The following is a 23,680-nucleotide window of genomic DNA, read 5'->3' on the forward strand; positions in this document are numbered from 1 at the left end:
CTGCTGTTTTTATTGCATCTTTGTCTTATCAGCTGAAAACTGTTGCCACATCAACAAAATGATCTCTGCAAACCAAATTGTATCCCAGTATGACCTCCTCTCTTCTTTCTGTTTTCCTGTCAGAATAAGTACTACTTTGGCCCCTGACATCAGAGCCTGAGATGAAAAGGAACTGAGTTGAAACTTCTTTGAATAATATAGTGTGAGAGGAATAATAAGATTCGCTGAAAACTTCAGAAAAACTATCAGTTTAGATCAAATTGTTTTAGGATGACAAAGGGTAGAAAAGGGTTGGCAATAGTTCAAAATATATCTTGTATCTTAGGGACATGCATGTACACATAATCCACAATACAAAAACAAAGAAACAAACAAACAAACAAATTCCTGCCATTCACTCAACCCACAGTCAAGTTCAAATCTTCCTATGCCAATGTATATGCCATTATTCTTATACTTGAGTTTTATGTTCCAGTCCTATCTTTTCATATTGTTTCAAAGCATAACCATCAAGTGAAATGCTGGATCAAAACTTGTTCATCATTTAACAATAATAACAATAACAAAAACACCCTGGCTACTTCAATTGTGCAGTCTTTCCTGACCATCCATCCCCAAGAATCAATCCTGATTGCTTCCATTTCTCTGATCTTAGTCCATTTCAGTCATATGAGGACCATTATATCATAGGCATACCTTACAGAGTTTAGGTTTTCAAATGTGTCTTCAGTCTTCTCAGCTAAGCTATCTTTACTTGGAAGCTGGGATTTCACAGTCCAGTGAGAAAGACAAATATGTAAACAAATTTCTCACACACAATGTGAACATGTTTTAAAAAGAAGTATATGATACAGAATGCTTTAAGATCAAAGATCAAGGTGACTTTGGAGAAATTCTACCAAAGAGCTGATACTGAACTGCCTATTAAATAGTGCTTTAGAAGTTTGCCAGATGTTAGACAAGGAAACTGATATTCCACATAAAAGGAACTGTAAATATCTATATTTGAGAAATTGTATGGTGTATTTGGAGGAAAAGTGAGTAAGTGAATGTAACTATAGACTTTAAGAGGTTGGAAGCAGATTGAGGCTAGATTTTATGGCACAGAAGAGCTTATTTCATAGTGTAATGGATGGTCACTGAAAGTTTCAAGAGGGAACTAGCACTGGGATAGCTGCATTATTGAAGGTATTTTTGGTGACAGTATAAAAGCTTGATTGGATGTGGTCAGGCCTGAAAGTAAAAAAATTAGTCAGCTCACTACTGTTATGTCACATGTGAAAAATTATATGGGCTAGATATAAGGACCAAGGTGGTAGAGGTAGAGAAAAAGAGATACATTAGAAATGGAATTAGGAAGTAGATTTGTTAGAATTTGAAGCAGAAGTTAAGGTGAGAGAGAAAGCGCCTAGAATAAATTAAAAATGTGTATACCTTATAAGAGAGAATAGATATTAATATCACTAGGTTTTCAGGAGGAAAGGAAGATAATGCTTTGGTTTTATTTGTGTTGTTTGAAGAACATATTTGCCATCCACAAAGTGTCCATAGGCACTTAGACATAATCCTAGAGGAAAGTGGCAACTAGAGAGCTAGACTGAGAAGCCACTGGAATATCCAGTGGATATGGATAGTGTTTCTCGGAAAAATCATATAAAAAGCATAAAAATGTCCAAGGACAGATGCCCAGAGAATGCTGATGCCTTTAATGAATGGCATTATGAGGAGACATCAGTGAAGGAGTCTAGAAACTAGATTAGAGACAAATGATTTACTTCAAGAGAACAATTGGAAAATAGCACTGACTTCTACTGAGAGTAAGAGAAGAACTACCGAAGGAGACAGAATTTAGTCATAATGCTCATGATGATCTTTTTTAAAAAAATGTGTTTAGTTGTAGATGAATATAATACCTTTATTTATTTATTTATGCAGTGATAAGGATTGAACCCAGTGCCTCATACATGCTACGCAAGCTTTCTATCATTGACCTACACCCCTAGCGCACCGGCTCATGATGATCTTTAGACCTACAATATAGTAATAGAAAATAGAAGTTGATGGGGCTGGGGATGTGGCTCAAGTGGTAGTGCACTCGCCTGGCATGCGTGCGGCCCGGGTTTGATCCTCAGCACCACATACAAACAAAGATGTTGTGTCCGCCGAAAACTAAAAAATAAATATTAAAATTCTCTCTTTCTCTCTCTCTCTCTCTCTCTTTAAAAAAAGAAAATAGAAGTTGAGTTATAGTTAATTTATTAATTTTATTTAATAAGTACTTATTTTGCTTTTACAACATGCCTAACATTTTTCTACTTGATAAGAACGCATACACAAATCTCAACCCTATTGAATTTATATTTTACTGGGGAATGCAAATAATAAGAAAAAAATAAGTCAGAAGATGTTAGACAATGAATAAAGAGAAAATAAAGCAAGAAAGATGGAAAGTTTTAATTGTGTGGGTAGGCTATCTGAAGTTATAATTTTAGATAGTGTGATTATAAAGGTCTCACAGAGTAGGTCATATTTGAATAAAGGCCTGGAAAAAAAAAAAAACAATTCATGAATACTGGGGACTGAATGGTAATGGAGAAAGTTTAAGACAATGGAGAAATTACTAATGAAAGTTAAAGGGCACTAAAGATGTAAGCTTCAGAGGAGATAGGGATGGTACGGGATAGGAAACACAGAATTAGTGTTAACACTAAAAGGGGGGAAGAACACTTCTAACTGTGAAGCATTTGGTAAGACTAAATATAAATACAGATATGTTTAAGATGGAGTGGAAGGAAGTTGAAGAAACTTCATGAATGATGACTTCTATTTGTTGGGTGACGTAGGAAACATGTCTGCTTCTCTGAAGGTCAGGGTAGAAAAAGTAGTTCAAAGAGAATGGCTTTAAAGTAAAAAGAATAGGGAGCTCAATCAGACTCTGCTTTAGGGATAAAAAGAGAAGAACTGGTAGGCAGTCTTAAGGTCTTGGATTAAGTTGGATATTATGAATTTGCTGGGTCACCAAATAATCAGGTATGTGATTTTCTGTGGCAATGGTTAGCATAATAGGAGAAAGAAGAAAGAAAACATAAAGTGAAACTGGTCCACAAGTGAGCATTGGGAAGACCGTGCAACACAACAGAGTCAACTAGTTCATGGTTGAAGCAGGATTACTAAGAAAGAATACATTTAAAAAACCCAGAATGGAAGGCAGTAGCTAGGGAGGTGTGAGGGCTTCCATGAGACCCCAGGTGATTGAGTGAAGGAGTGGGCAAGTGATTTGAAGGAGTGGAGTAAAGGCAATGATGATTGGCCTGAAAAAGGTCAAGGAATCATAAAGTTTGGGTTTCAGATAAGTTATCTGTCAGAAAAAGAGGTAGATGATTTCAGGAAAAATGTTTTTTCCTATCAGAAGAGTAGATTTATTAGTACAAACTGTAAATAAGAATGAGTATAGACAGGCATGGTGGCACAAGCCTGTAATCCCAGGAGCTCTGGAGGCTGAGGCAGGAGGATTGCAAGTTCAAAGCCAACTGAGAGGCCCTAAGCAACTCAGAGACACCCTGTCTCTAAATAAAATATAAAAAAGGGCTGTGGGTGCGGCTCAGTGGGTAAGCTCCTCTGGGTTCAATATCCAGTACTGAAAAAAAAAAGAATGAGTGTAAATCTAGTATATGAAGTGTCATTCTCATTAAAACACCAATTATAAAAAAAAAAAAAAACTCCCTGCAACAAAACTACAAAATGTGTTTTGTAAATATTATCTGGGGAAGGAATCTCAAAATATAAAGACATACTTCAACTAAATACTCCAAACTGTTAGGCAAAATAATAGAAAACACATTTAAGTTTAAATAATGATTTTCAAAATAGTAAAATGCATTAACTCTTAAAGTAGGATGAACTTTCAATAAAAATAGCATGAGTCCAGTAATACTGCTTTAAACTCTTTCCTGGTAAGATAATAAAAAACATAAAAATATAAGATAGAATTGGGTTAAAAATGATCTATTTTGCAAATGGATCTTCTAAAAATATTTTATATTTGAAGACTGAATATTAGACAGCAGCCTTAACAAAAATAAAATCATTAATTCAAATCCTGTTTATAGAGTTTTTTTAACCTATGTGATTTTCATTACAGTTATTTTGAGATGTTTGGGCTTAATTAAAGTTATTATTGCCAAAATAAGTACAGATGTATTTGGTATTTCAATTGTCCACAAGACATTAATATATTTTGCATTTGGCAACTGGAATCCAAACTTTTTTATATTTACCATTTTGTCATTATTTTTTAATTTATTCCTATTTAATTAAAACACTTGACACATAATAATTGCACATAGTTATTGTCTATAGTATGATATTTCAATACCTGTGTAGAATGTATAATGATTATATCAAGGTAACTGGCATATTCATTACCTCAAATATTTATCATTTCTTCATGTTTGGAACTTCTGCAATGATCTTTATCAACTATTTTGAAATATGCATTTAACTGTTGTCAACCATAATTATTACTATACTATAGAATATCAGAAGTTATTACTTCTATCCAACTGCACTCTTGTTCCCCTTACCCATCTTCCCTCCATCCCCTTCACCCCTTCCTAGTCTTTAGTGAGCACTATTTTATTGTCTACTTCTATGAGATTATAATGCTTAATTGAAATCAACAGAAGCCTTAACTATTGAAACATATACTAAACTTTCAACTATGGCTTTTCAGTCTTTTCTTACCTGATTTGGGAATTACCTGCTATTTAGAAAGTATATTTATGAAACCACTGTTTTGAGCTACTATTTTGTGAGACTTAAATGCACTGCTTTGTGTGAAATTCTTCACCCACAGCAATAATAATTTCATATGTAAAAATATTTAAATTGAATGCATGATGGAGCTGGTATGATAAACTAGGTTGTATATATATACTTCAAAAGGATAGAGTTTGGGGCCAGGGGTGTGGCTCAGTGGTGGAGCACTTGCCTAGCATGTGTGAGGCCCTGGGTTCAATTCTCAGCACCACATAAAAATAAATAAAGGTCCATCAACAACTAATAAAATATTTTTTCAAAAAATGATAGAGTTTGAATAAGTGAAGTAAGGGACTTATAAAGAGATGGAGGGTTCTATGATTTTTGTTTTCTTCCTACTTCAGATTCCTTGAACACTTCAGTGTGCATAGGTACCTTGCAATCTTAATTTTGCAACTTACAATTAAGTTCTTTGGCAGTTCAGGGTGACAGGTAAAGAGGAAAAAAAATGAGTTGAAGTTTCCGCCCTTCCCTCTAATTCAGATTGTGTTTCATGTCAATTTTATATTGTGATTCTTTTGAAAATGGCCACTAAAGTACAAGATGGAGGGAAAGGACTACTGTAGGTAGGGGAAAATAAAGGCAATGGGAAAAGAGGATTTGTGTTTAGGATGTAGGGAAGTATTTTGGAGGCATTTTTCCAGCTTTTATGTGTTTGGAGAGAAATGTGGAGAGGGAGAAAGTAGTAAAGTTGGCAAAGAAGTCATCACAGAAAGAGAATAAGAGTCTTTCTATTTAGGAACTAAGTAGAGGTATTTTGTAAGGTGGTTGGAGTTGTATTTTTTTTAAAAGTTCACCAGTGAATATGGTAGCATATTATGTCCTATAGATACATTTTATCCACTGCCATTTCAATTTTGACTGCAAATTATCTTTTCTTCTAGAATGTAAGCTATTAAAGGACAAATTTTGTGAAAGCCGGTCATTAGAGAAATGAGTCTTAACAGTCTTTCAGGTTGGTCCATCACTTTCCACAGGGTATATTTTGCCTGTGTTTCCTTTACACTTGTCACTCTAGAGAAATCTTATCACCTGAGGTATCTTTTAACATGCAAAGGGAAGGCCCATAAAAGTCCCATCTGCATGTTGAAAGATGCCTTAAAATGTCTTATACTGAAGTGGCAAATATTAGATTCCCAGCAAAAAGGAAACATTATACATCATAATAGGGAAGCTAATTCCCCAAACAAGGAAATAATATACATAGCACAATTGTTCTAGTTGTTCTGAAGGTGATGAACTACACCAATAATTAATCTTTCACTTCTAAAGGTCAGAGGGTTAAGAACAGAGATATCAACATAGAGGCTTTCTATTATCCATCAACATTTGATGAGTATCAGCCAATAAAAAATCATTCTTTAACCTCAGAAAGATTGGGAAGTATATTTATGGACAGTATTTTTGAAATTCCAGTTAGTGATCCAGTAGTGCACTGTGATATGCATGCATACAGTCATGTAAGGCAACTTTAAAACAACAGAATTAAATGTAAGGTGTAATGTAGGGTGGAATAGAATAGAAGAATAGAAAAGAACAGGTGAGGATAGACTATACCAGAGTAGAATAGTATATCACAATACATTTATAATAATAATAACATTATTTTGTGAAACTTTTGCATAGTATATATACACATATAATGTGTGTACTAGACAGCAATAGCCTCCTCTATCTCAGCAACAGAAAACCATTTTTGCATTGAATTCTTCTCACTCTTCAAATCTCTGTGACTTTTCCTCTGTCAGCAACTCCTCTGTGCTTTACAAGTACACAGGACATTCTCTTAATCTGAAATTCAACTGATTAGTAACCTTCATTACATCTGTAAAATTCCATTTGCCATGTAATCTAACAAAATCTCAGAAGAGTCATGAGAGTGGAGAGATCATAGGGACCATCTTAGAATTCTGTATGTTCTGTGACTTGTTCCTTTTATTCCTTCATGTTGTTTCATTCTCCTTTAATGAGAATCAGTAATTCTCCTTTGAGCACTCTGATTTATATACTGAGTCCTTTCATGGCCATATGTTTTATTCTACTTTTTTTCAGCTTTGGGATAACATTTCTCTGAGGAATGCTTACTGTCATTTGTTTTTCCTATTTATTTCCTTTTTTAATTACAGTTTCTCTGTATATATTTTGTTCCTTTTCCTTTTCAATTACTACTCATCTTTCAATGAGGTTAGTTCTTCCTAGACTAGATATTAGTGCTAGGTTCATGCAGGAGACAAGCCAGTGCATTGTGATTCAGAGTGAAGTTTATTTTGACATGAAGTGTGTGTGTGTGTGTGTGTGTGTGTGTGTGTGTTGTCAGAGAGAGAGAGAGAGAGAGAGAGAGAGAGAATATGTGTGATAGGGGAAGAGAGAAAGAGAGCAGTTTTATTTTTATTTACCTCAAGTCAATAAATATTGGAAGCTGCAGTGTTACTCAAAATTCATTCTCTCTCCTCTACCATTCTTCAAAATTCTTCCTGCAAAGGTGATGTGTATATGTGTTTCCTTGTTCAGACCTGAATTCCCTTTGGCCCATGCAAACTTCTACCAACAGTCTATATATCTTATTCCCATTTTTCAAAATAAAAGATTCTTGGTTTAATTCCACAGTGTGAGCCAATTTCTTTGTAGAAGTATGCCCTGCTCTGTCTGAAAAGGAATCATCTCTAGGCATCTTCCTATGTCCCATGATCATTACTGTACTTGGCAGCCTCTATTCATCTATTGTGGTTCACATTTAGCTATTGTTTTTAATCTCCTTATTTTATTTGAGTAATTTCAGAGGAGAGGGCAGGGACAACTTTATTCTGCCACCTTAAAACTAAAAATCACATCTAGATTTTCCTTACACCACAAATGTTTTTTATCCTTACTGCCCCTGCAACAAATTCATACTCATCCTTTAAAACTCACCTCTACTGGTGTATATTCTATGATTTTTCTGACTTCCTCAAGATAATTTGGATACTTTTCCTGTGTTTTCATTGTATTTTGGACATAGCCATATAATATTGAATTGCAATTGTTTATACCTTGGCCTTTCCCCAGTCTAAGTTTTTGAGTCCAAGAACTGATTTCTTTTCCCCTACAGCACTGCTTGACAAAGAATAGGTTATTTAATAAATATTTGTTGAACTAGTGAAGGAATTCCAAATCCATACTCTAAATGCCTTAGAGTTGTCTTTCTGAAGTTCAAAACCTGTCTTGTTGATAAACAAGTTGTTGCCCCCACTTTTAGAGGAGAAAAATATCCAAAGTCTTTAGTGTGGCATATGAGGTGCTTATAAAATGGTATTAAATTTCCTTGAAGCATCATCTCTTACCTGTCACTGTTAGCATGCTATCATTTAGCCACACTATTTCTTGCAGTCTCTAGGATGTGTTATGCCCTTTAGTATTTCTGTGTTCATGTACACTCTGTTCACCATGACTGAAATGCCCTTTTCTGCCTTGTGAATTCGTATTCATATTTCAAGTTATAGTTCAAATATCACCTTTTATGTGAAATCTTCCCAGATTTCCCTAGACAGTTTATTTCCTTCTCTGTGCTTCCATTACATGCATTTTACATATATTTCTATTACAAAACTTGCCATATTGCATCATAATTATCTATTTATATGTCTACTCCCTACCTTGCTCACTGATTGTGAATTTTTCAAGGTCGGGGAAAACCTCTGATTATCATTTCTGGGTTCCTAGTCCTATGCACATGGTAGGTGTTTGACAAATGTTTGCTGAATAAATTCTAATGTTGAAAGAAATTCTAATAAATGCTAATAAGTGTTTTCACTTTAAATTTTAAAAAGCACTTTTTTCTACTTTGTATCTTGCAGACCCTTCAAATGCCTTTACTCACTGAATCAATTCTGTGTATAAATAATGACTTGCAAAATCATTTGATGAGCTTGCTCTTACAGAACTCTTCCACTACTTGGCACTTGTCCACTAACTTGCATTTGAATTTCTCCAAGTGTGGTTTATTTCAGTAATCTTAACTAATGAATTGGATCCACCATGCAATGATCCAATCAAAACTGTGGTGACTGGCTGTCTTCACAATGGGGAAAAATATTGATCTTATCCTGGTCAATTGGCCAAGTTGTATAGAGACAGGCTAATAATGACATCAGAATTATTTTTTATCAGCACCATTAAGTCTAAGTAAGCACACTGCTAAGTAGAAGGCTTGTGACCACATCTGTTTTTAATCCTTAGCTTTCCCCATATCTCCCCATTGCTCTCCTACAACATTGACTTGCTTCCAGAAGGAACGTTAAAATGTTTAATAACATAAGAAGTCTTACAAATGGTAATGATATTTCATATACTATCTAAAGTAAAGTGAGTTTATATATTTCAGTTAATTGTTTTTAAGGCAACAAATGATTCTCATTTTAATTCACTGGCATATGCAACATACTGCTAATTTACATAGGAAAATTATGCCACCATGGCATGGTTTACAGTAAAGTTGCAACATTTATATTTAGTAGTCTCAATCATATATCTGTAATAAATTTTGCCCTTTGAGAAAAAATGTTTTCTAGAAGAAATTTATTTCCCCATGGGACAATAAAACAGGATTAAACTAATTTTTTTTTTTTACTGAAACTCCTCCTTTTTTTAGAGAGAGAGAGAGAGAAAAAATTTTAATATTTATTTTTTAGTTTTCGGTGGACACAACATCTTTTTTTGTATGTGGTGCTGAGGATCGAACCTGGGCCACACACATGCCAGGCAAGTGCACTACCACTTGAGCCACATCCCAAGCCCCCTCCTTTTGAATATATGTGTACCATTTATAACTTAATATTTTTACCTTTGGACTAGAAGCCCCAGTGAACTTAAATATTTCTGTAGTTTAGATGAGCAATTAAACCTATTTAAGCTTCAATTTGATATGGGGTTCAATATGTAGGAAGATATTATTACTATTTAACATGCATACTATTCTCAAAATGTATAAAAAGTTTGAGGTTCATTTCTTTATTACACTGATAATAACTGTTGAGGTATAATTATAATAAACCCTAGGTTTTGCAAAATATGTGGAATCTGACCAGTAATTTAAATATTGTTCATAATGCAGTGACTTGAGAAACGATTCTGCCTGAAGCAATTGTTTGGTTTTCTTATGCCCATATTCCTTTTGGGTTAATTAAAAGTGATGTTTTATCATATCCATGTTGAAAATTGTGACATTTAATATGACTAATTTATTTAATAAAAACAATGAACAAATTGTTGACCTAATATTTCTGCCATATAGGTCACATATTTATACTTCATGCCTATCACATGGAATGACAATCATGTGATAAAACAATTAAAAATCAGAAGAAATTTGAACAGAAACAATGCTAAATAATTTTGATTTTAAAAACACACATTCCTCCCTTTCCTAAAAATGGGTAGTAACTTTGAATTATACCAGAGATAGGGCTTACCTTAAAAAAACAAAATGGGGAAAAGATGCAACTTATGAAAGTCATAAATTTGGGCTCAGGGTCATTATTCATATTAAACGTGATCAGACTTTCTAAAAACATTCCTTTATACTGTGATCTCAAATAGTATAGGGAACTATGAAATGATGGGCATACAACACCTTAGGAATGTGCTCCATGCACGTAATGAGAGACTTCTAAATTTCAACAGAGCACTTAACAATCCACATTCTTCTTAGACAAACTGGCAAGTACTCAAATGTACCATGATAAGGGAGCAGTGCCGTGGCATTAAAGTTACAAGACTTATAAACATATTATTAGGGAATGATTTTCTAGAGCAAAACAAAAATTGAACTGGCATAGAGAGGGGAAAGAGCAAGAACAGTAGAGAACAAGCAACAGTCTTTTCTCATCCATATCAGGGCTGAGTAATAAATTACTCTCTTCTCTCTCATACTGTCAGGAGAAAACGATGTTTAGATTAAACCTCGCTAAGGCCTAAAAGGATAATTTGTCAGTATTTTCCAGTTTACTACCAATGCAGTATTGATTTGCTAGGACCCTTCTTTCTATTTTATTTACACTAATTCAATCTGGAACAACTGAAACCCCACTTGTTGGAAAGCAAGATATTTCTTTATTTTAAGTCTCTTGGGCCCAAGTTATAAGGTACAAGAAAATATGTCCAAATTATTCTTTCTAGTTCTTGTGGGTAAAGACCAATCTCTTCGTTGGAGGCAAATTATTATCAGAGAAAACCACTCTCTGCTGAGATTCACCTTGGGCTAATTTCTTTTTATAAATTTATGGGTCTTAGAAGAATGTGATAAAAAAAAAATGTTCCAAATGCCTGCCCAATTTAGCAGACTTGTGACTCTAGTTCTAGGCAGCTGCTTAGGTAATGAAAAGTAAAACAGAAACATCTTGATAAACCTTCTTGTGTCTGAAGCTGATAAAAAATTATAGAATTTAGTTTGACATACAAATGACAAAGCTTATGGATAAAACTACACTTATGGCAAAAGATAAAATTAATTTCCAAATCTATACCATTCCCATAAAAGTTATCAAAACTGGCAAATGATATCCTATAGGACCACGAGTACAATGAAAGTAGTCAAAGGTTTAAATAATTCATGCATATATATTGGGGTCAAGTAAAAATGCATACTAAGTACTTAATAAAAGGATATAATATTTCTAATTTCTTTTTTTTAATTTTTGTTTTGTTCTGTTTCCTGGTCCTTCTTGAGGTATCCTAGTGTTAGCAATGGCATTGTTTTGACTCCAAATAAGTATGGGAGGACTGGCAAAAATGTCATAATTTGACAGGTTTACAACTGCTGCAAAGTTGAAATGATGAACTTTCATTTGCTGCTATTTGTTCAACTTTTACATTTCCTCAAACTCTGATATGACCTGGAATTAGTAAAACCACACTTTAACATCTTCTATATTTTTATTATCCTAGTCCTACTTTAGGTGCAATTGTCCTATAAATTCGTATTTCTTGACAACTTGACTGGACTGATTGATCAATTCTAATTGGAATGCTTTCAAAAATCAATGCATTATTTGATAATATATGGTTATATCTTCATAAACAAAAGGTTCAATAGTTTCCACTGGAAGGCCCAGGCAATTCAGCCAGGCAACATATCAATTTAGAAAATATCTTAAATAAATCAACTTATTTGACAATTTTGATTGACTTATTTTCATAAATTACTCAAAAAGATACATGCATGTGCTTATTTATTTATGGACACTCAATCAATTAGTTTTTACTATTTCTTAGTCTTAAACTATGCTGACTATAAAGTTTTCCTACAATAGTCATTTGACTTGTAATCTAATTGTGATTTAATATAGTTACGTCTATATGTATTGATTTGATACATCAATCACAACTCTTTCTCTATCCAGAAACTAACTTCAATATTTTACCTATAAATGTCAAAGCTATCATCATAATCTGAAACTAAACAAATCCAGGAAATCAGGAAAATTATTCTGACTGATTAAAGTTTTAACTTAGGGATTTAAAACCTGCTGACTTGATTGAGCTGTTTGACCAAGTTACTCAGAAACCAAACTGGTTTACACATATGGACAAACCCTTGAAAGCTCAATTGTATAAGGAATAATAGTTCAAATAAATACTCATGATGAGAAGGTTACTTTTTCATAATCTGATTTTAAGATTCCTATTAAAATTCAAGTAAAATTTTGAGCAGTAGTTGAAAATGGATGTTGGAAGTAAGGTTTTGGTTGATAAGTAAACTTGGGAGTTATTCAGGATATAAGATAGTGTTTTAGCCTCAAAACCATATGAAATCACTAAGTGAGTGAGTATAAATTTGAAGATTCATGGGTAAAGACGTGAGCCCTCGGATATACCAATGTTCAAAGTTCATAGAGAATAGGAAGAATCAGCAAATAGCATTAGATGTCACTGATGACATTAAAAAGATAGTGCAACATGATCAAGTGGGATTCATCCCAGGGATGCAAGTTTGGTTCAACATACAGAAATCAATAAACATTATTCATCACATCAATACACTTAAAGACAAGAATCATGATTATCTCAATAGATGCAGAAAAAAGCATTTGACACAATACATCAACCCTTCATGTTCAAAACACTAGGAAAACTAGGGATAGTAGGAACATACCTCAACATTGTAAAAGCTATATATACTAAACCGAAGGTCAACATCATTTTAAATGGAGAAAAAATGAAAGCATTTCCACTAAAAACTGGAACAACACAGGGAATCCTGCTTTCACGATCTCTGTTCAAAACAGTCCTGGAAACTCTAGGCAGAGCAATTAGAAAAATAAAATTAAAGGGATATGAATATGAAAAGAACAACTCAAACTATCCATGTTTGTTGACAATGTGACTCTATAGTTAAAAGAACCAAAAAACTCTACCAGAAAACTTCTAGAACTCACAAATAAATTCAGCAAAGTAACAGGATACATAATTAACACCCATAAATCAGTTGTGTTTGTAGATCAGAGATGAACCAATTAAAAGAGAAATTAGGAAAACTATCCCATTCATAAAAGCCTCAAAAACATACTTGGGAATTAATCTAACAAAAGAGGTGAAACACCTCTATAATAAAAACTACAGAATACTAAAGAAAAAAAAAAACTTGAAGAAGACCTTAGAAGATGGAAAGATCTCCCATGTTCTTGGATAGGCAGAATTAATATTGTCAAAATGGCCATACTTCCAAAAGAACTATACAGTTTGAATGTAATTCCTGTTAAAATCCCAGTGATGTTCTTCATAAAAATAGAAAAAACAGTCATGAAATTCATTTGGGAAAATAAGAAGTCCAGAATAGCCAAATCATTCCTTGGTGAGAAAAGTGAAGCATGAAGCATCACAATACCAGACCTTAAATTATACTACAGAGCTATAGTATCAAAAATGGAATGGTATTGGAACAAAAACAGACATGAAGACCAATGGAACAGAATAGAAGACACAGAGACAAACCTACATAAATACAATATCTCATACTAGATAAAGGCACCATAAACATACATTGGAGAAAACATAACTTCTTCAACAAATGATGCTGGGAAAACTGGAAATCCATATGTAGCAAAATGAAATTGAACCCCCATCTCTCACTCACTCTGCACAAAATTCAATTCAAAATGGATAAAAGACCTGTGCATTAGACCAGAGACCCAGTGCCTACTAGAAGAAAAATTAGGCCCAAATTTCCTTTATGTTGGCTTAGGAACTGACTTCCTCTACCAGACTCCTAAAGCATAAGAAGTAAAATCAAGAATCAAGAAATGGGGTGGTATCATACTAAATACTTCTTCACAGCAAAGGAAACAATCAAGAATGTGAAGAGAGAGAGCCTACAGAATGGGAGAAAATCTTTGCCACCTGCACCTCTGATATAGTATTAATCTCCAGGATATATAAAGTACTCAAAAAACTTAACACCAAAAAACCAAATAATCTAATCAATAAATGAGTAAAGAAACTGACCAGATACTTTACAGAAGAAATACAAATGGTCCAAAAATATATGAAAAAATGTTCAATATCTCTAGCAATTAGAGAAATGCAAATTAGAAAAAAAACTGAGATTTCATCTCACTCCAGTCAGAATGGCAATTATCAAGAATACAAGAAATACTAAATGTTGACAAGGATGTAGGGGAAAAGGTACATTCATACATTGCTGGTGGGACTGCAAATTGGTGCAACCACTCTGGAAAGCAGTATGGAGATTCCTCAGAAAATTTGGAATGGAATGACCAATTGACCCAGCTATCCCACTCCTTAGTTTATACCCAAAGGACTTAAAAACAGCATACTACAGGGACACAGTCACACCAATGTTTACAGAAGCTGAATTTACAATAGCTAAGCTATGGAACCAACCTAGGTGTCCTGCAACACATGAATGGATAAAGGAAATGTGGTATATATACACAATGGATTATTACTCAGCTATAAAGAAGAATAAAATTATGGTATTTGCTGGTAAGTAGACAGAACTGGAGACTATCATGCCTAAAGAAATAAGTCAATTCCAAAAAACCAAGGCTGAATGTTCTCTCTGTTATGCAGATACTGACTCACAATAGGTGGTGAGCTGTGGGGAGGAGTGGAGATTCATGAGATGGACAAGGGGGAAAGGATGAAGAGGGAGAGATGGAAATGGGAAAGACAGTAGAATAAATCGGATATAACTTTCCTATATTCATTTATGAATACATGACCTGTGTAACTAGAAATCATGTACAACCACAAGAATGGAAAGTTATACTCCGTGTATGTATGATATGTCAAAACACATTCTACTGTCATGTATAACTAAAAATAACAATTTTTTTTAAAAAAAGAATCATCAGTGAGATAAGAGGGAAATGAAGAGAACTTTGAATCCTAGAAGCCATGTGAAGCAAGTATAGAGAACACACAAGTTCTTCAGGGAAAAGGGAAACTCCACAGGACTTATACTTTTTGTTTTGGTCCTTTTTTAACAGCAGTAATCAAGTATTTAAAACATGAAGTAGAAAAGAAATTTTTGGTTTATTTCACAATGCTGTCAATTTTCTCATGGTAAAAGGATTAAACAATTATATAGATTTCTTGTTAGGCCACACAATCTCTCAAGCTTTAGAAAAATTATTTGAGCAAATATATATCTGTCAAGGAACAATTAAACAATAAGTTGTGTAAAAAAAAAATCTAGTTTTGCACTCAGAAGCATCAAAATAAACAAAAAAAAAATTAAGGAAAAATTCCAGATGACAGTGGCCATAACACTGAAGAAAATTAATGTATGGCTTTGGTGAATAAGGAAATGTTATTTAAAATCAACCACTTAGTATGACAGTCACTTGTTTATGGAAACACCATTATGTGTATAATGCTAAAATTGTAAAATGACACATATATGTTTTTGGTTTCAAAGGAAAATGGTATGGTATATATTAAATGAAAGGTTTGAAATTTTCAGCTTTTTATTTTACAACTGTTAATTTTGGCAGATAACTTAGAAACACACAACTGCTTGTCTGCTGGATAACAATACATCCATGCCTTACTTCCTCTGTAAGACAGAAACTTGATCACTAAACTGAGCTTTTTAAATAAATGATTGTTTCCCTTCTACGTATGGCCCTCTAACTTTGGGAGGATAATCAAAATGAGCAGGCTTAACCATCACAATATCACCTAATATGTTATCTAATAGATTTGTTTTCCACTTCATTTTCAAAAGGATCTCTCTCTCTCTCTCTCTCTCTCATACACACACACACACACACACACACACACACACACACACACACACACAACTATGTCAAAGAAAGAAATCAAGAGCTAAAGATGGGAATTGCCCTAAAGGTACTATTTTATAACTTTGTTCTGTTATTTTTTATAGAATATTTTTATTTCTTAAATTTATCTTCAAATATTTGAAAGAGCTCTGTAAGCAGCAATTATTGGCTACTTAAAAACTGGTCCAGAAAACAGATGAATTGGATTCATTATTCTGTGACATCATTTTTACTTCACTTATTTTAAAAAATTATGTTAAATAAAATAAATTAATAAAATTAATGAATAAAATAAAATAAAATACATAGCATATGGTACTAAGTTCAAAAGGAACAAAAAAAAATCACATAGATTTAAAAAAAAACTCCCTCTGACTTCTGTCTCACAACCATCTAATTCCTCTCCACAAATTCACTTAAAATTATTCATTTACTATGAATACTTCCAGAAAAAAATCTATGCATATAAAAACATGTGTGCATACAGTTTCATTAAACATCACACATAAAGTAATATAGTAGATATCATGGTTTTAAAAGTGCAGATTGTGACATATTAGTGAGTTACAATTAATTTATTGGCTCATAATTAACATTATAAAGAAATGAATAGAATAGAATATGTCACAGCATATTGTTCATAAAAAGGCTGGCGTACTGTGAAATTTTTGTTTCTGATTTTTATTTATACATTTATTGTGAACTTGGTTACAATAAAATGTATTTCTTATACTGGATCACAGACAAATATCCACTCCTTTATGCAATGATTCAAACCCTATGTTTTTTGTTTAATGATGCATCTCAAATTTGTTCTACTTCAATACATATATAGTTGTTTCATTTTGTTTGCACTAAATTTATTAAACAACATTTTAGACATCATAAATTAGTATAAAGAGCAATAATATAGTTACCTATATACCTCATCACCTAGTTTAGGTAATAAAATATTATAAACACAAAAATAGAGTGTCAATGGAGTAGAAACCCCTGTGCAATTCTACCTGAGGCATCTCCAACTTTCCTCCTAACATATATGTCTCATTATTTTTAAAGCTGCAGAACAGTCCACTGCATGAATAAACCATAAATTATTCAAATCTCTTCCTATTGACAAACATTTTGATTGGTGTCTCTGATGTTTTGATATCTCAACAATGCTACAGTGACCCCCCCATACATATCATTAAGTGCTCATTCAATATCTATAGGATAAATTTCAAGAACTGAAATTTTTGGGTCAAAGGAGAACATTTTTTTCCTAAGTATTGTTAAATTTTCTTTCATAGAGATTGTACTTATACTCCTTTAACCAATGTTTTATGCACAGTTTTCAAAAAAGCACATTATCAAAATTTTATTACTGCCAAGATTATAGGTGATAAATGATAATTTATTATAATTTTAATAGTAATTTCTCTTAGAAGTAAGGTTAAACATTTTTTTTCATATGTTCAAGAAACACTCTCATTTCCTTTTCTATGGCCTATATCCACTTTTTTTTCTATTTTGTTGTTGAAATTTTTCTTATTGATTATAAGTAGAAAACTGGGCAAAGGATGTCAACAGGCAATTCAGAGAAGAGATGCAAATGGGCCATTGCATATAAAAATGCCCAAACTCATTCATAAATAAATACAAAATAATACCATAAAGAGCTCTCATATTTCATCTAGCAGATTGGGTATTAGAAATCTTTTTTGTCATTGCCAGTGTTCGTAAGAATATAGGAAAACAGGTACTCTGCATATAGTGTTAGCAGGTAGTGCTCTTTTAAGGGGGAAATTTGATATTTATATACAAAAAAGATTAAACACGCATATATCTTTTGCCCATCATTTTTAGTACTAAGAAATTATTCAAGAAGTGTGCAAAAAGATGTATACAAGGATATTAAATACAGTACTACTTTTAAGATCAAAGCACTGGAAAACTAGTTGTGCACCAAGAGGAAATGACTAAATTAAAAAAAAAAATTGATACAATTGGCCACATTGGTACATGCCTATAATCCCAGCAACTCAGGAAGCTGAGACAAAAAGATTGTAAGTTCAAAGTCAGCCTCAGCAATTTAGTGAGACCCTGTCTCAAAATTTTAAAAAATATAAAGAAAGGGAGAAAATAACTCAGTGGAAAATGCTTCTAGGTTCAATCCCCAGTACCTCAAAAATGGCATATACATAAATAAAATTCCATACGTTAAAATTAATGGGGTAGATCTCTGTTACAAATATGGGGATATATCCAAGATATCTGAACTGGAAAATGTTGTTGGTTTTTCTGTAGCATGTGATCCCATTTGTACACTGTTAACACTAGCTGTCTTTCAAAAATGACACTTGAAAGGTAGAGAGAAGGATATTTCACTTTTCCAGTTTATACTTGTTTTTAATTATTGTAATTTTAACCATCAGCTAATACTTTAACACTAAAAATACTAGTTAAAATTACCTACTAAAAAATATGACTTTGTTATATCTACCATGATAATAGCTTGAAGTTCAATGTCATCAAAGTGGTTTTCAATTGTAAAAGCATAACATTCACCACAGAAGTGTCTCACCCACATGTAAAGTAATCCCAATGACTTATGCACTTCCTCTGATAGTGTAACATCTCCAAAAGAGCTGTTACAGAGTCAACTGCACTGTCTCATACATGCCTAATGGGTCCAACAGAGCCATTAGGATGTCAGTTATATGGCAGGGCTCCTGCCAAAGCTATTACCAAGTCATTGCATTGTTTCACACATTTCCTTTGACATTCAGATAGTTCCTCAGGAACTGTTATCACTGCTATGGAAGTGTCCTGTATAACTTACATTACCAAGGGAAAACAAAAAGCAAAGGAAAGAAAACTAAAACAAACAAACAAATTTCCTCCACTAAATGTACATGAATGGCCCCATATGGTCAAATATCAGAAGGAATAACTCCTCATTTGGGTATAACTATCACGTGTCATTCAAAAACCCCAGGTGTTAGTTTAGCCATTTTTTCACAACTCCAGCTGTTCCCTTGAAGCAATTTAGGGTCTGAGAACAGCATATGCATGGCTATGATGGTATGGTGTTTATTGATAGCACATGCTATATTACCAGGGTTCTGTGGCATGCAGTAAAGAAACAATGGGGAGCAGTACTAATGGATTTCTTAGCTGTGATGGGATTGCACCAGATATTCCTGTACCTGTAAAGTTCCTGAGCAAGTACATAGGGAGCACAACTGCCCAACAATCATGGAAATCAACAGGGCTTCTGAATAGTTGAAATCCCAGCTCTACTTTAAGGACTACTACAATGACAGTAGGAATTATAATAGCAGGAATTAACCCTCACACAGGTCTGAAGTACTTTAGTGAATTTCCTATCACAGTCCTCTCAGAACAAGATTGCTGGCTATTGAAATGATATATTGTTTAATATAAGACAAGTCCAAGGATTTTTACCTAGTTTGAAATAAGCAGAAAGTAAGATGAATTCTGCTAGACTAGAGAGTTTCCTAGGACACCAGATGTTTCAGAAGGTACAATGCACTTCTGTTTAATCCTTGATAACAGAAATGTTACCCTATAGCACCTATCCAATCTGATAATATGTGCACAGTAAATGTACAGTGATAGATAAAACCACAAATGACATTTATTATTAAACATTTAGTTAAAATAGACATACCATAAAATGCTATACATCCATACTCTTCACCAAAACCCCCCAAAACTTAATTTTTTTTTTGTACTAGAGATTGAACCCAGAGGTGCTTTACCATTGAGCCACATACTCAGTCCTTTTATTTATTTATTTACTTTTTATTTTAAGACAGGGGTTCACTAATTTGCCTGGGGCCTCACTAAGTTGCTGAGGCTGGCTTTGAATTTGTGATCCCCTTTTCTAGGCCTCTTGAGTTGCTGGGATTATAGACATACATAACCACCAGCAGCCCAAAATTTTGAATAGGTATTTCCTCCACTTGACAGACTAGGAAACTGAGATTTGTAAAGCTTTATTTATCTATCCAAGGACAAACATCGGAAAAGTTCCTTAAGGTTGGAGATTGTACATTATTTAACTTTCATATATCTCTAGTATTATATAATAATTCAGATCCTAATACTTCCCTTTTCCTTTCCCTCCTTCCCCCCCCCACTGTTCCCTTTCCCTGTTTCTTTACCTCTACTGATTTTTCTGCTATTTCTTTATAATCTTTAAAATCAATGCCTTGTGGATATGCATAAAGGTAAGACTCATTGTGATATATTCATATATATAAACTGGAAAGGTAGGTCAGATTCATTCCACTGGTTTTCCCTTTTGCCATTCTTCACCCATCCCCCTTGATTCCCTTCCTCTACTCCACAGTAGAGGAAAGGAAAATCCCAAATTATACTATTCTTATTGAAAATAGAGAGACAGAGCCCTTCTTCCACCTTTATCAAGATAACTTGCCCCTGCTCCAACCAGTTGCTAAGGTAACCTGTTCCAGGAATTGTCCCTCTCTGCAGGGAGTTGTTAATTATGCACCCTTCCTGCCCTGATCTCTCCTCCCTGGCCCCTCCAGCCCACCTGTTTCTCACCTTTTGGCCATCCCACTGAGCATTTCCTGAGCCTACTCATGTAATCAGGAAGGAGAGAGATAAGGGGCAAGAGAGCAGGAGTACAAGGGAAACATAGGACTTATTAAAAGGCAGAACACTGGGCTGGGGATGTGGCTCAAGCAGTAGCACGCTCGCCTGGCATGTGTGCGGCCCAGGTTCGATCCTCAGCACCACATACAAACAAAGATATTGTGTCTGCCGAAAACTAAAAAAATAAATATTAAAGAAATTCTCTCTCTCTCTCACTCTCTCTTAAAAAAAAAGGCAGAACACTCCTACTTCTGGGGATACCAGGATACCAGCTATGGCCCCCTTCTCCTCCCAGGAGAAGTCTCCTTTTTAATAAGAAGTACTATTTATTATTATTTATTATTTAATAAGAAGTACTCCTTTTTAAATAAACCCTGCTTTATATGCTTAAAAAAAGAAAATAGTGGGCTGGGATTGTGGCTCAGCGGTAGAGCGTTTGCCTAGCACAAGTGGGACCCGGGTTCAATTCTCAGCACCACATAAAAAAAATAAAGGCATTGTGTTATGTCCATCTACTATATATATATATATATATATATATATATATATATATATATATATATTCTCTCTCTCTCTCTCCCTCCCTCTCTCTCTCCCCCCTTTAAAAAAAAGAAAATAGTAACAACAGTCAGAGTAAGACATTCAGAACTCTAATGTAAGCAGAGGAGAGTTGTTTAAGTTCATATTATATACATACATGATACAAGGAAGAAAACATGGCTTGCTTCTTTCTGAATTGTTGTTTTAACACTTCCTCATGTGTGAAATAGGGTTGATAATAGATCTATTTCACAGAGTAGTCATGAAGATAAAATGAGTTATCTCATTTCATATCCTCACAGATATGAATAATTTTGAAATGCTGATACAAAAATAATAAGCATCCATATCATATTTGTATGTTACAAGTACTGTTATAAACCCTATATATCTGTCTTCTGTGTTTGAATCACTGTGGTTAGATATGAGGACCTTAACTGCAAAATGTTTGAAAACGGCTCAATACATATTAAGTCAACAAAATCACTCATAAAAGTTGCTTTCAGTATTCTTCTCCAAAGGGGCCAAACCCGGGCTGGGGTTGTGGCTTAGAGGCAGAGTGCTTGCCTAGTCAGTATGAGTACTGGGTTCAATTCTTAGTACCACATATAAAAACATAAAATGAAGGTCCATTGACAACTAAAAAATATTTTTTAAAAAGGGGGTCAAAACCCAATGAGCACAATAAAGGCAAAAGTAAAAATAATAATGCCCTCCTTGCTGAAAAATGACTATGTAAAAACAAATAGATGAAATCCATGTCCTGCTAGGTATGCTTGCATGAATTGATAACAGGAAAACAAAACAAAAACTGACACTGGGCTAATTTTACCAAGTTCATTGTGTTGTTTGTCAGAAGAACAGGGTTCCCCTTTGAGGGGATGGGTGTCAGGATGGGGTGAGGTAAAAGCAATTTGTAGTCAAATATTTGCAAACACTTGCCTTGAGTAGACCCAGCTTGAGCCTCCATGTCACAACAAACTGGAGAGAATTTGAAACCTGTAATAGCAAACATTTTACTAATTAATCCTTGTCCAAATCATCTGGGACTTTTCAATCTTCAACCTTAACCTTTTTCAGTGATTTTTTTTAAAATAAAAAGCTTTATTGAACTATATTTCACATACTATAATACCTCCCTTTTAAAGCATGCAATTCAGTAGTTTGTAGTATTTTCATGGAGTTATGCAACCATCACCAATATCTAATTCTAGAATATTTTATCACCCCAAAAGTATCCTCATACTAAGGGTCTTGCAGAAGTAGAAGTATGGGAGAATACAGTGCAGAAATGTCTTTCTTGTATTTTAATGGTTTAATCCAGTGAATTTGCTATAAATTCCAATGTCAGGTGTGGAATGAAGGAGAACAAGATGTCTTGATAATAGAGGAGATCAAATACCACTCAATTTCATATAATATTGGTCACTGTTTTTCTTGAATAATACATGAAGCCCCCAAAATATAGTGACCATTCCAAAGTCTCCTAACTTCCATCTTAATGTTCTTTCACTTACATGAATATGCATAAACATATCAATATGTTCCTTTCTCATTTCAGCATTTTATATATATACATATAGGAAAATAATCATAAAAAGTCAAGTTCCCAAAGATATTCGGTAATGTCATGAAATGTTATGTACTATTATTAGAAAATTATATTCTGGTGGGCAATCACTCATTCCTGATTATATTCTTGTGGCCAGTGTCTCTTTTGGGCTCAAGGAGGCACAAAGGGATAGACTAGAAGAAACTGCCAGTTCAGAACAGTTGGCTACCTCTGCCATCTAAGAAAATAGCAATTAGCCATTGTTAACAGACTAGGCTTCATAGTCATGGTGATGGAAACATGTGAAATTTGGACAAACTGAATAGCAATGAACAGATTAATGTGTTCAGTAAGAATTAATGTGATTTTTATGCAAGGATTTTAGTTGTTGGTAGCGACAGAAGAGCAGAAATAAGTTAGTCCCTTCCCAACAAATTAAAAAGATAAAACTTTTCTTTTTTTCTAAAAATCACAAGAAAAATAGTATATAATTACATTATAATAATCATATCATCAGTACTTATTTCCTAGAACATGACTACTGTTAATTTATCATTTATTATTTAAACCATTCAGCCTAACCTGATTAATTTGAATCAATCTGCACATTCAACAGGTTAATCTGAATCAAAATAGGAAACATATAAAGAGTATGCTTGCTATACAACTGTTCATCTCATTGTTCATACATTGATATAAAGCCAAAATACATAAAATGAGTATTTTCTATAATAAATCCCACTAGGATTGCACTGGAAAATAAAGATGAAAATAAAAGCAAGCAATAAATAAGACATGCACAATATTACTGACCGAATGAGATTATTTCCCTAGGGGTTCCCCAGAAATAAAAAGAATTTTG

At 33.7% G+C, this 23,680-nt stretch overlaps 1 protein-coding gene across 3 annotated transcripts in view; it reads right to left on the bottom strand.

Moving 5' to 3' along the window:
• The window catches only part of Tenm1 (teneurin transmembrane protein 1), a 556,402-nt gene that overhangs the window by 455,406 nt on the left and 77,316 nt on the right, over positions 1-23,680 (bottom strand). For all 3 annotated transcript variants that reach the window (XM_027931186.3, XM_027931196.3, XM_027931177.3), the window contains exon 3: positions 22,209-22,265. In XM_027931186.3, coding sequence (XP_027786987.1) covers positions 22,209-22,265 — 57 coding nt within the window. The remainder of the gene's footprint in view (positions 1-22,208; positions 22,266-23,680) is intronic.

Source organism: Marmota flaviventris, chromosome X, assembly GCF_047511675.1.
Source record: "Marmota flaviventris isolate mMarFla1 chromosome X, mMarFla1.hap1, whole genome shotgun sequence".
Lineage (NCBI taxonomy): Eukaryota > Metazoa > Chordata > Mammalia > Rodentia > Sciuridae > Marmota > Marmota flaviventris.